The sequence below is a fragment of the Pinus tabuliformis genome, chromosome J (genome assembly GCF_031772625.1).
Source record: "Pinus tabuliformis cultivar Carrire ecotype Pingquan chromosome J, CPIR1, whole genome shotgun sequence".
In the NCBI taxonomy this organism is placed as follows: domain Eukaryota; kingdom Viridiplantae; phylum Streptophyta; class Pinopsida; order Pinales; family Pinaceae; genus Pinus; species Pinus tabuliformis.
In genome coordinates, this window is record NC_142295.1 from 861,595,827 (window position 1) to 861,609,852 (window position 14,026).

Consider the following 14,026-nt stretch of genomic DNA (forward strand, 5'->3'; position numbering starts at 1 on the left):
CTTCAAACACCAGAATTTGGTCCCCAGAACAGACCTGAACCGTGGTCTCAATAGGACTGAAGTTTGGCCTTCAACAAGGATAAAACTTGCCTTCACCAGGGCTGAAACTCGGCCTCTATTGCAGCTCTGCAACTCGCCTTTAAACCAGGACCAAAAACCTTCCCAAAGAATGCCGAAAACTCTTCCAAAAATTTGCCAAAAATGCTTCCCACAGAAAACCTCTCCAACTCTGCTTCATTTCACTTGGTTTGTGAGGTATGAACCTTAGAACTGCTTCTTCGCTTGCTTAGACAGACCCAAATTGGCTTGAGTGAGTGGGTCCTACGTTCCTCCACATAATGCCTATATATAGTGTGTTTGACCCCCAAAACCAGGGCCAACTTGCCCACTGGCTGGGCTAACTTGTCCACTGGCTGGATAGATTTGTGCAACAGGCAAAATGTATAATGAATATTCAAAAAATCATTTCTCTTTGACTGTGGGGAGTTGGAGGGAGTGCCATATACCATTGGGAAGGTCCTGGAATAAGCTTTCCAACCATATATATTATGCTTCCGTTTGAGCTAGGTAATTGAAGTAAAAGTGCATTGAAAGCATGGAGGGAGCTAGGCTTGCCGTATAAATGGAATAGCATAAAAAATCCAAATACAATATTTCCAGAAGGTGTGCCATATATCGTTTAAAAGGTCTCGAAATATGCTATTTGACTACATAACTTTCACTTTCATTCGGACAGCCTTTGACATCAATAACGGACTTCTTCAACAGTATAGAAGGAAAGATAGTCAAATGACTGATGCAATATTTTTTGTTTATTTACACCTCTTCGATCAATTTTTTGTTATTGGCTCGAAATTTTGAAATTAGGTGTCACAAATAATGAAGGCTTGCTTACTTAATGTGCAACTACATATTGTCTGCAGTTGACATCAATGCTAAAATCAAATTTGATGGCAACTCTTGGATCTAATTCGTCAGTGCATATTATTGTCTCACAGCCTATATGCATTGATGTTTGTTCTGGGGCCCCGTGATTTTTACAAACTGCCATCTGTAGAATGCCATAAACTAGTCAATAACTGTAATTCAGACAATTGGGATTAGTGCATATATGAGTTTGGTTGTTGTCTTGGATAGTACAAGCTGTGTTGCAATCTATTTTTGCTGCATGGGCTGCTCTTACTTGGATTGTTTTCAATGCAGAGAAGTTTCGCTTCAGTGCGGAGTTTATTGAGCTGAGGCGTCGAGGACTGGATGTCTTTATAAATCGAATTGCTTCTCATTCACAACTGCAACATAGTGAAGATTTGAAGCATTTCTTACAGGCGGAAGAAGAGGTACACTATGGTAGAATTTTTCAAATAGATTAAGGCTATAAATTCAATGAAAATATTTAAGAAAGTAAAGTTAATAATGTTTTAGTAATTTTGTATTATGTGATGTTTGTCAACTTTGTTGTCATTAAATGTAGTCAACAATAGTATTGGTGCTTATTGCACTAAAAAAATACTAATGTTGGATTCAAATTTTGTTTCCTTTAGTTAATTAATAATATCCTATATTGACTTATTATAGGTGGTACTCTTAATTAGTAAGATGGAGCGAATGACATACCAGATCATGGTTGCAGTCATTGATTCTAGCCCACATTTTTTGTTTCAACAGAGATTATTTAATTTTCATTGAGTGTGCTTTATCTTGACCATGCTAAATCGGTAAAACTAGTGTGGATTAATTATTATTTATGAGGATATTAATATATACTTGTTGACATTGTTTTCTTGGCTGAAGGTAATAGCAGAATAAGTCATACTTGAGGGGTTCCAGTGGGTTATGGAAATCCCTCATTTGGTTATAAGGGTGGTACTCCCTATGAATTCCAAATTTCCAGGCTTTTGTGAGAAGCTCTTTAAAAGAAAATGATTATCATCTCACATATACACACATAAAGCAGTGGAATCAAATGTTAAAACATTGTTGTCTACTTGTTGAAATTTATGTAGGCATTCCAGTGGTTATTAAACATTACACTTCTAACGAGATATTCGATTCACACAACTGTTATTCTGTGAAGTGGAGCATCTTCATAATTGGAACTAAGTGTATCAACATTTAACATATTATGACTTTTCATGAATATATGGAAATTCTTATGAAAATTCAGTGGGGCATGCTCACATATATAATAAAACCTATATGCTTAAACACCACAAAGTCAGGATCAAAGGAATCTGTATGACCATTCAAGCATTGGGTGGAATAGATCAACATAGAAACTAAAACACAAGTCTACTTCAACTCCAGTGAGGCACTGCATTGAAATGTCTGAATGCTAGATATATTATTTATTTTGGATAAATACACTAACATGTCGTATAAATCAGGACATATACCGATTAAAATCTTAAATGCAGTTACAAAAATAGACATTTAAGCCAAGATGAACTTGCGGCTGCAACTTTGAAATTGTGTCTCCAAGATTTTAAGGTGGTTGGAATCCAAGGGCAAAGATTTTTACTGAGGACAAACCATAAACAAGATTATATCAGAGAGGGAAGTGATGTGCTCATTAAAATAATCTGCCCAATATTACATCATCACATAGCTAAATTTTGTCATCTTTAAGGGTGGAGGAGCTTTTGATAGTTTATAGAAGAAAAATGGAGGAAGAGTTTTTAGTATTTACAAATCCTCTACAGTAGTAACAAAATACTCAAAGAAAGGTTGCTTCATATTGATTCGGTAGAAGAATTAAGAATGCCTGAAGACAGTTAAGCTGTGCTCATCTCTGTATGCTTGAGCTTGAAGGTACCTGCAGATGAAAGATGGGATTCATCTTGCTACAAGCAGTGACACAGGATGAAATCCTTAAGACAATACCTAAAGGAACAACGAAAGAACTTAGGAGGACAAGAAGCAAAGGAAAATGAAAAGTAAACTGACCTCGCTGGACAGTGTTTTGAACTAGGTTGAGTTGAAATTTTCTCTCTTTTAGCTTTAGAAAAGCAACTGGACTGACTTTATTGATGGTTGATAGCAATTACAAGGATATCAAGCAGTTTCCTCCAGGTCATTCTTGTTTCCTTTCAGTTAAGATTCCACAACATCTTTTACTGTGGTATTGCTTTTCATTTTGATTTCCAGTAAGTTATCCTTGTTGTAAACAATTCAGTTTGCTGAGGCTCAATTTTCGATTTCACCTTGGACGTAGCCACCACAACATTTGTCAGCCAAGTTCTAATGTCAGTAGCAGATATCTTCTTTTTACAATCACAGTTTCTTGCAAAATCTTATTTTTATTTTTGAAATTGCGGCATCTAACTTCTTTTATCATGTAACTGATTCTCGTTCATCAAAACTGGGCCGTGCTGCACTGGTACATAGTTATCAAGTTCTGTCATCAATATCATTCTCTTTTCTTCCAGAGTATTACAGTATGTGATCAATTCTGCGAGCAATTCAATACTGTAACTCCATCTTCTTTGAATTTCAATCAGCCGCACGTCATTTGGCAATTGTTGGGCTCCCCTAACTGAAACATCAAAAAGACACCTTAAAACCTGGATGACTTTTTCCCCTTTCATGCTTTCAAAATGTTTTCTCAAGGTTTGAGATCCTCGGTAATCTACCATTGTCCTTAAGTGAATTCTTGTTAAAATTAGCAACTAGGGCAAACTCCACATGGGTCATCTTATTTATGACAGCTGATATTTTTCTTGGATTCATCTCTCCGAGAGGTGTAGGATTGATCTAAAGATCATCCGATTTTGACATGTACAAATGAAGCTATGAATTTATTTTGATTATGGACAAATTGTCATGTCTATTCATCCTGAACGTTAGGCTATAAATAAATGATGCCTCATCCTCATTTGGACATCACTCACATTCATCTTTCTCTCTCTCTCTCATTGGTTGGGTGTGGATTTCTAGGCAGCAACTCTCTCCACTGGCGAAGGAAAGGAAAGGCATTTTCTGTTTCTAAGTTGACCAGGTTTGACCAAATTTTCAGAGGCTGTTTTTGGGCTGCGTTGACCTGTTTTGCTGCGATTTTGGGTGGAGGAATTCTGTCCTAGCAGGCCACATTTCTGGGCACAAAAATCGAGGCAATCCGTTGATTGTTTGACCAGCATTGACTGTGGTTAGGGCTGACCGCAGGTTGACTGTTTGTGATCCAGGTGGATGTTGGTGGCCACCCACCTATCCCACTTGGACCCCCACAACTGTCTCTTTCAGTTTTTCAGTGTCCTTAATTGTAGCACAATTTACTATTTTTAACAGTTTTTTTGGGTCCTGAACTTTCGGAGCCGTTTTGAGGCCCTAAACGATGTTTTTTTGGGAAAATTGGGAGCAACATGGGTCCATGGACCGATGTTGCTCTTCCCAAAGTTGTAGTCCTCGGATAGATCTTTCTAACGAGCTATGGTGCGTGTCAAATGGAGATCATATGCCAAAGTTGCGACCTCGGGAAGTTGATGTACCAATTTACCCAAACGGGGCCCACAGTTTGGCGTTTCATCTCCTAGGGTTAGGTTTTTGGATGTTTAGGGTTTTCCATTGTTTCTCAACAATAAATAGGCCTTCGAGCCTCATTGTAAGACAGTTCAGAGGCATGTAGCAGCCACATCTCTTCTCAGAGATAAGCTACCATCGCCCTAGCTAGTTTATTTCCATTTTTGTTTGTAAGCATATTTCAGTATTTCACAGTAATGAAACGAAGTATTATTTCTATTGCATCTCTATATGTATGGTTATATCTTTAATTTGTTGTGTTCTTGTTTAAATCCGGATTAGTGATATCAGAGCGGTCTGCTCTTTCTTTGTTTTTTTTTGCATGTCTGTAACGAGGTCAGGATATAAGGAGCTAGGGCTCGATCTGGTTGAACCTTTGCAAGATTAGCCTCGCAAATCCCGACGACCTCCCATAGCGGATGAAAAGAAAGACGAGGGGGCAGGAGATCGTATCAAAATCTTGCTCGAAGTAGCCCTTGAGCGATAAAGGAACGCGATGATGGAAAACTTTGCCCAGATCCTTCAACGGCTACTTAGGGGCAACGCATCGACTTGCAACAGCTACTCTGGAAACGCCACACCCTTTAAGGTACAAGTTAATTTTAAAATCCCCAGATTCGAGGGTCAGATAGGCGCAGGTGTTGTAGATAAATGGTTAAATCTGCTAGAAGCGTATTTTTATGTTCATGATTTTTCCAGTCGGGAAAAGGTTATTTTCGCTCTTCTCAAAGCAGCCCCCCACGTCAAGGATTGGTGGGATACCTACTGCGAGCAGAAGGATGAAAGTACGAACTCACTATTTTCAGTCGCTCCCACTTGGAATTCATTCCGGGACGCCATCAAGGAGCAGTATTACCCTGCTAAAAGCTATGAGGACAAATACATAAAGTGGACCACGCTACGGCAGTGAAGGGACCAAGATGTGCCGGAGTTCACAAACATTTTCATACCCTTCGCACACAGTTGGGTATCAAGGACTCTGAGCTGCATTTGGTACTCAAATATTGCCGCTGCCTACACAGATACATCCAGGATGAGATGGAGTTCCTGAACATCTCCTCGCTCGGCATGACGTACCGATACGCTGTCAAAATCGAGCAAAAGTTTAAACAAAAGAAGCGAGACTTTGGATCTGCGAATCCGAAGCAAGGGAAAGGTTTCCCCAAATCGCAGAACCAAGGACAAAGCCAAGATGGGGCAACCCAAGACAACCTGTCGAAGCTGCAAGAAAAGAACAACACCACGAAGTCAAAGAAGGACACAGGAAAGTGGTGTGAGTTCCATAAGAGCCCCACTCACAACACAAGTGAGTGTCAGACCAAGCAGTCACTGGTGGCCGAGTTGAAGGCTTCAGAATCAATTGCATGTATCGACCCTGAGTCAGAACCCGACTAGGGGAATGGCAAAGGGAAGCAGATCATTGACGCGAAACCCACCGCCACTGTTGTCATTGCCAAGATCCAGAAGAACGAGCCTGAAGATCCAGAGGAGGGGGAGCGTCTTTTCCACTAACAAATGTGGGTGAAGGGTTCGCCGCTGCAATTCATTGTTGACAGTGGGAGCCAAAATAACCTCATTTTAGCAGAGGTCGTGCAGCGGTTGGGCCTACCGACTACACCACACCCGCAACCGTACAGTATCGGGTGGCTTCACCAAGGACGAAATCTCTGAGTCCGCTAGCAGTGCCACCTTCCCTACAGCATCAAGCCCTTCACAGATGAGGTATTGTGTGATGTTGCACCTCTTGATGTTTGTGATGTACTATTAGGTCAGCCATACTTATGGAGGCGACATATTGTGTATGAGTCAAAGTCTCGCGCTGTTATTTTTTCTTTGCATGATTCATTATACAGGATACCAGAGGTAGCCCCACCTCTTGCCTCTTCTTTGATCTCTGCTAAGAAAGGCAGTAAGATCATCTCCCAGACTAGGAAATTTATTTTCTATCTGGTTCGCTCCCAAAGTAAGGGGAAGATCGTCGCCACATCCATGATCCCCGCAAAAGGTTCCTCCACGCAGCAGCAGCAACAGATGGATACGGTCATGAAAGCAGACAGGTACATCTTGTCCTCACCCATAGGGATACCATTGCACTGTCAGGTCAAGCATTCATTCGATATATCACCGTTCCATTTTGAAAAATGACAAGTTTCAAGTGGGCGACAAAGTCTGGTTGCATCTGCAGAAAGAATGCCTTACAAGAGCCCATTAGAAGCTCAGACCACTCCGACATGGTCCTTACACCATTACCAAGGCTATGGGAAACAATGCTTTGGAGCACAACATTTCCCCATTCCTTCTCTTGCATCGAGTGTTTAGTGTGGACCGCCCTCGACCATGCTTCCTACCATTACTGGACACATCAGAGATTGCAGAACAGCTCACCAGGGACCAAGTTCAGCAGAAGTTTCCTCATCTCATGGAGGAACTCAACGCAATGGGGACCATTGCTTCCTAAGGGGGGAGGAATGATCTAGGTGGATGTTGGTGGCCACTCACCTATCCCACTTGGACCCCCACAATTGTCTCTTTCAGTTTTTCTGTTTCCTTAATTGTAGCACAATTTACTATTTTTAGCAGTTTTTCAGGTCCTGAACTTCCGGAGCCGTTTTGAGGCCCTAAACGACGTTTTTTGGGAAAACTGGGAGAAACATGAGTCCATGGATTGATGTTACTCTTCCCAAAGTTGTAGTCCTCAGATAGATATTTCTAATGAGCTATGGTGCGTGTCAAATGGAGATCGTATGCCAAAGTTGCGACCCCGAGAAGTTGATGTACCAATTTACCTAAACGGGGCCCACAGTTTGGCGTTTCATCTCCTAGGTTTAGGTTTTTGGATGTTTAGGGCTTTCCATTGTTTCTCAACAATAAATAGGCCTTCGAGCTTCATTGTAAGACAGTTCAGAGGCATGTAGCCGCCACATCTCTTCTTACAGATAAGCTACCATCGCCCTAGCTAGCTTATTTCCATTTCTCTTTGTAAGCATATTTCAGTATTTTACAGTAATGAAATGAAGTATTATTTGTACTACATCTCTATATGTATGGTTATATCTGTAATTTGTTGCATTCTTGTTTAAACTCAGATCAGTTTGACCACACTTTGATTGGGCTGAATTTGGACTGTTTTGAGGGCTGTTTCATCTTGCTATTTGGAGGCCGAAGTTGATTGAATTTATGAGGGTCAAATCTGCCCCGTTGACCAGCGTTGACTTTTCTGGTTAGGGCTCTTTTGCTGCTGTTCTAAATTATCAGAATTTGTAAATTGTACTATCTCTCATTGCTGAACTATTGAAGACTAAAAGAAGAATTAATCAAGGGTTTCCCCACATTGGGGTTTGTCCTTGGCTGGTGCCACATCTTGTGTCCTCTTGTCTTGGCTTGTCTTCTACTGTTTATCTTTATGTTCTATCTACATTTTACTATCATGTTGATGTGATTGCTGAACTGGATATTGATATTGTGCTAATAAAGAAATTGAAGTAAAATTGCTCTAAAGCATAGAACATACCATTGTTGCCTAAAATTAACATGGTATCAGAGTTGAGGTGAAGACAAAGCCCAAGCAAGAGTGAAAGAGCAATCACCAAAGACAGTTGGTCAAGGACAAAAGGTTCAATGGGTTCTTCATCCTACTTCCCAGCTGAAAACAAGCTCCATGATAAATTTGACTATCATGGATTGAAGATGTCTCTTGATTTGACCTTGGAAGAGAAGGAAATGATGGATTATGTGTAGGGTAAAATTCCTGAGCCTCCTTCAAATGCACTGGCTGTTGCGAAGACTAAGTATAATAAGGCTGAAGTCAAAGAGAAGAAGATTGTCAAGGATTCCATTGACAAGCATCTGGTGGACTATATCTCTGAATTGAAGACCTCCAAGAGATATACGACAGGTTGGTCAGCATGTTCAAGGTTAGTAATGCTAATCAAATTCTATTTCTCAAGAATAAGTTGAAGGATGTTAAGAAGGGCAAGGACGGGGACATTCAATCCTATTTCTTGAGGGTTACTGAGATAAAAAATGATCTACTCTTGATTGAAGAAGTCATTCCTGATAGGGAACTTACTCTCACCACCCTTGGAGGACTCCCACCTGAGTGGTATGTATTTAGAACCACTATACTCAACAATGATTGAATTCCAGGGTTTGGGGAATTGATGTCAAGATGCATTCAAGAAGAAACTAGAATCGTGGAGCAAGAAATGTCTTCTAATAGAAGCAACCCCACTGCATTCTCCGCTCATGCTAAGAGGAAGAACAATTTAGGTTCAACGAAGCAAAGTCAAGGAAGATCGAGATTCAAAAATGGAAGGAAGGGAAGATGCTTTGTTTGTAATAAGTTTGGCCACTATGCAAATAGAAGGGATACACCTTGAGATGATGAATATCATAGGGGCAACTTCAACAACAACGACCAAAGGAATGTCAGATCCAATGGGAAAGGAAAAAAGAATGCTGGACTTCAAGGAAATGGTCGACCCTCCAAGAAATCAAGGAACTCCAGTTGTGAAGAATCCAATTTTCTTAACAATAAGCAAAAATAGTATTATCCTATATCGACCCTCTCCACTGCTTCTCCTCTGGACACTTTGGGAAATTGGCTGATTGATAGTGTTGCCTCAAGGCACTTCACTGGATATAAGGAAGCCCTCTCTAATCTGATAGAAAGGGAGACAAACTTGGAGATCATCCTTGGAGATGATGCCACCTATCCCGTGAAGGGAGTAGGGAATGTTACCCTTCAATTGAATCAAGGTAAAACTATTCATTTGCAAGAAGTACTATATGTACCCGATCTCAAGAAGAACCTGGTGTCCATTTTAGCAATGGAAGATAAAGGTTCAAGGTGCTTTTTATCAATGGAAAGGTTCGTGTTTGGAAAATAAATTTCAAGGATGCTTTTACTCTTAGGTTCAGGGTTGACAATTTGTATCAAGTTGGAGGAAGTCCATTGGGAGCCATGTCTTGTGACACATCTCTACAATCTGAACTATGGCACTGGAGGTTCGCCCATCTTCATTATAAGGCCCTACCCGATGTAAGACAGATGGTGACAGGTATGCCCGAGTTAGAATCCAATGAATTCCAAGATTATTACAGAGAAGCTGGCATTAAGAGGGAGACTACAATGCCATACGCTCCTGAGCAGAATGGTGTGGCTGAAATGAAGAATCGCTCTATTGTAGAAGCTGTCCGTGCCATGCTTCATGATCAAGGCCTTCTGAAGTTTCTATGGGTTGAAGCTGCAAATATCGTCGTGTATGTTCAAAACCGATGCCCTCATCAAGCATTGGACTCCAAGACTCCCGAAGAAATGTTCACAGGTAAGAAACTCTATGTCTCTCGTTTTAGAATTTTTGGAAGCCCTGTATATTTTCATGTGTCGAAAGAGAAAAGAAGCAAATTGGGTGCATTTGGGAAGAAATGAATGTTTGTGGGCTATGGTGAAAATTCTAAGGGATATAGAATTTATGTGGTTGGTCAAAAGGAAGTTGGGATAAGTCATGATGTCACCTTCAATGAAGATACGGTGCTCAGGAAGATCAACAACCTTCCTATCCTAAGGAGGGACAAAGAAGTTGACATAGGTAATTAGGGTGAAAAAGAGGATGAAACGATCCCTGATGTTGATGAACCTATGGATCCTATTGATCCACTCCCTCATGAGCCTTCCTCCTCCACCCTCATGGCTTAGGGAGACTCTCGAAGATGCTGAGAGGCACATTGCACCAAGGGGGACTTTCCATGAAAGCAAGAAGCCGAACAGGTATCAAGGATATTTCACTACCATGAGCACTATCATTCAAAATGAGCCTTCATCATTCAAAGAAGCCGTGAAGCAACAAGTATGGAAGGATGCTATGAATGAAGAATACGAGTCAATTATGAAGAATGATGTTTGGGATGTGGTCCCTAGACCCTAGGACAAATCGGTTGTCACTTCTAAATGGCTCTACAAAATCATGCATGGAGCTGATGGAAGTGCAAAAAAGTTCAAGGCTCGCTTTTTTGCTCGAGGCTTCTCTCAAAATGAGGGTGTAGATTACGATGATATATTTGCACCTGTTGCCCGATACACCACCATCCACTCGATCATAGCCCTTGTTGCCTTGCAAGGATGGAACTTACATCAGATGGATGTCAAGATTGCCTCCTTGCATGGTTTAATCGAAGAGGAAGTCTATGTGGAACAACCCGAGAGGTTTGAAGTTCATGATCGGGAATCATGTATGCAAGTTGAAGAAAGCTCTCAATGGATTGAAGCAAGCACCCCGGGCTTGGTATGAGAGGATTGATATCTATCTGATGAAGCTGGGATTTATGTGGACGACCTCTTTTTGATAGGTGCAAAACCTCTCATTCACAAATGTAAGAGGGAGTTGTCTTCTGAATTTGAGATGAAGGACCTAGGGCCGATGCACTATTTCCTAAGGTTGGAGGTCTGGCAAAAGCTAGGGGAAATTTTCCTCTCTCAAGGAAAATATTTTGTGAAGATATTGGAAAGATTTGGGATGGTGGAATACAAGCCTGTGACTACTCCGATGGAACTTAACTTTAAGAAGTTATGTGGTAGTGCTACTAGACCTGAATTGGGAAATGCTTCTGAGTATCGCCAACTCATAGGAGCACTGATTTTCTTGGTGAACTCCCGTCCGGACATATGTTTTGTAGTTAACAGATTGAGCCAATACATGGTTGAGCCTCATCATATACATTGGATTGTCGCCAAGAATCTTTTGAGATATCTTTGAGGCACAATCACTCATGGACTGAGATACATTGTCGGAAATGTGAGGCTGCATGGTTATTCTGATGCTGATTGGGCTTGCAGTGTGGTGGATCGGAAGAGCACTTCTGGATGTTGTTTTTCTTTGGGTTTTGCTTTGATATCCTGGATGAGCAGAAGCAAAAATCGGTTGCCTTGAGCACCGCCGAGGCCGAATACATAGTTGCTAGTATAGCCTCCTGTGAAGATGTTGTTTGGTTGAGGAAGCTCTTCAGTGATTTGTATGGACATGTGCTGGATACCACCGTGATCCTCTGCGACAACCAAAGTGTAATCTGATTATCAGAGAATCCCGTGTTTCATTATTGCTCCAAGCATATAGATATCAAGTACTGCTTTATCCGGAATATGGTACAACGAGGAGCAATAAGGCTCCATCAACTTGGGACTGATGAGCAGGTCGCTGATATTCTGACAAAGACCCAGGGAAAGGTCAAATTCTTGGCCTTTCAAGAACGACTTGGAGTCGTGGAGAGACCCTCTTATGAGGGTCCTATATGAGATGGACATTGAGCTCTGGGAGCTCTGGTGGGCTTGGATTATTTCTTGGAGCGGTGAGCAACCATAGGGTGAGTGGTTTAGCCTTCCCATAGTGGTTTTCTATGTACAAGGTGAGTGGTTCATCCTTCGCTTGTAATACCCCTTGGCAACATGTGAGCAGGACGAGTGGTTCATCCTTCTCCTGCTGAGACATCCTACCCATGCAGTCTGGGACTCATGGGAAGTACCTCTCATTTGGCCAATGAGTAGGGAAATAAGGATAGGGACCATAGTACTACCGATGGACACATCGTGTACTACCGTACTCCTTATGCTAGGATGTCTGATATTGATCTGGGATCAATGGGAACTGACTTTGGGTCAGTAAGAGTGGTATGAGACACTCTCTTTTGATTGGAACTGACTTCGGGTCAGTAAGAGTAGTATGAGACACTCTCTTTTGATTGGAACTGACTTCGGGTTAGTAAGAGTGGTATGAGACACTCTCTTTTGATTGCGATTGACTTCGGGTCAGTAGAGAATGGTATGATACATTCTCTATCACTTCTTCTTCTTCATAGTTCAGTAGAGTAGTGCATTGATGGCAGAGATAGTATAGATTGGCAGATGGAGTTCTCCCCAGTTGAGAGTGAGTGTTAAAATTGGCAACTAGGGCCAAACTCCACATGGGTCATCTTATTTATGACAACTGATATTTTTCTTGGATTCCTCTCTCCGAGAGGTGTAGGATTGATCTAAAGATTATCCAGTTTTGACATGTACAAATGAAGTTATGAACTTATTTTGATTATGGGCAAATTGTCAAGGTCGGCCAACAAACACATGTAGGCTCCGAAGCCCAACAGTTACGTCTATTCATCCTCAACGTTAGCCTATAAATAGATGATGCCTCATCCTCATTTGGACATCACTCACATTCATCTTTCTCTCTCTCTCATTGTTTGGGTACGGATTTCTGGGCAACAACTCTCTCCACACGTGCGAAGGAAAGGAAGGGCATTTTCTATTTCTGCGTTGACCAGATCTGGCCGAATTTTCAGACGTTGTTTTTGGGCTGCGTTGACTTGTTTTGCTACGATTTTGGGTGGAGGAATTCTGTCCTAGCGGGCCGCATTTCTGGGCACAGAAATTGAGCCAATCCGTTGATGGCAGAGATAGTATAGATTGGCAGATGGAGTTCTCCCCAGTTGAGAGTGAGTGTTAAAATTGGCAACTAGGGCCAAACTCCACATGGGTCATCTTATTTATGACAACTGATATTTTTCTTGGATTCCTCTCTCCGAGAGGTGTAGGATTGATCTAAAGATTATCCAGTTTTGACATGTACAAATGAAGTTATGAACTTATTTTGATTATGGGCAAATTGTCAAGGTCGGCCAACAAACACATGTAGGCTCCGAAGCCCAACAGTTACGTCTATTCATCCTCAACGTTAGCCTATAAATAGATGATGCCTCATCCTCATTTGGACATCACTCACATTCATCTTTCTCTCTCTCTCATTGTTTGGGTACGGATTTCTGGGCAACAACTCTCTCCACACGTGCGAAGGAAAGGAAGGGCATTTTCTATTTCTGTGTTGACCAGATCTGGCCGAATTTTCAGACGCTGTTTTTGGGCTGCGTTGACTTGTTTTGCTACGATTTTGGGTGGAGGAATTCTGTCCTAGCAGGCCGCATTTCTGGGCACAGAAATTGAGCCAATCCGTTGACTGTTCGACCAACATTCGCTGTGGTTAGGGCTGACCGTAGGTTGACTGTTTGACTAGACTTTGACTGTGCTGAATTCAGATTGTTTTGAGGGCTGTTTCATCTTGCTGTTTGGCGGTCGAAGTTGACTGAAGTTGACCGAATTTTTGAGGGTCAAATCTGCCCTGTTGACCAACATTGACTTTTTTGATTAGGGCTCTTTTGCTTCTGTTCTAAATGATCATAATTTGTAAATTGTACTATCTCTCTCTGCTGAACTATTGAAGACTAAAAGAAGAATTGATCAAGGGTTTCCCCACATTGGGGTTTGTCCATGGTTGGTGCCACATCTTGTGTCCTTTTGTCTTGGCTTGTCTTCTACTGTTTATGTTTATGTTCTATCTGCATTTTGCTATCATGTTGATGTGATTGCTAAACCGGATATTGATATTGGGCTAATAAAGAAATTGAAGTAAAATTGCTCTAAAGTATAGAACATACTATTGTTGCCTAAAATTAACAATTCTCTTCGTCA

The 14,026-nt window shown here is 41.3% G+C and overlaps 1 protein-coding gene across 1 annotated transcript in view; it reads left to right on the forward strand.

The window, feature by feature from the left end:
- SNX1 (sorting nexin 1) overlaps positions 1–14,026 on the forward strand; it is a 153,463-nt gene that overhangs the window by 70,329 nt on the left and 69,108 nt on the right. The window contains exon 4 of the mRNA XM_089378626.1: positions 1,204–1,337. Coding sequence (XP_089234752.1) covers positions 1,204–1,337 — 134 coding nt within the window. The remainder of the gene's footprint in view (positions 1–1,203; positions 1,338–14,026) is intronic.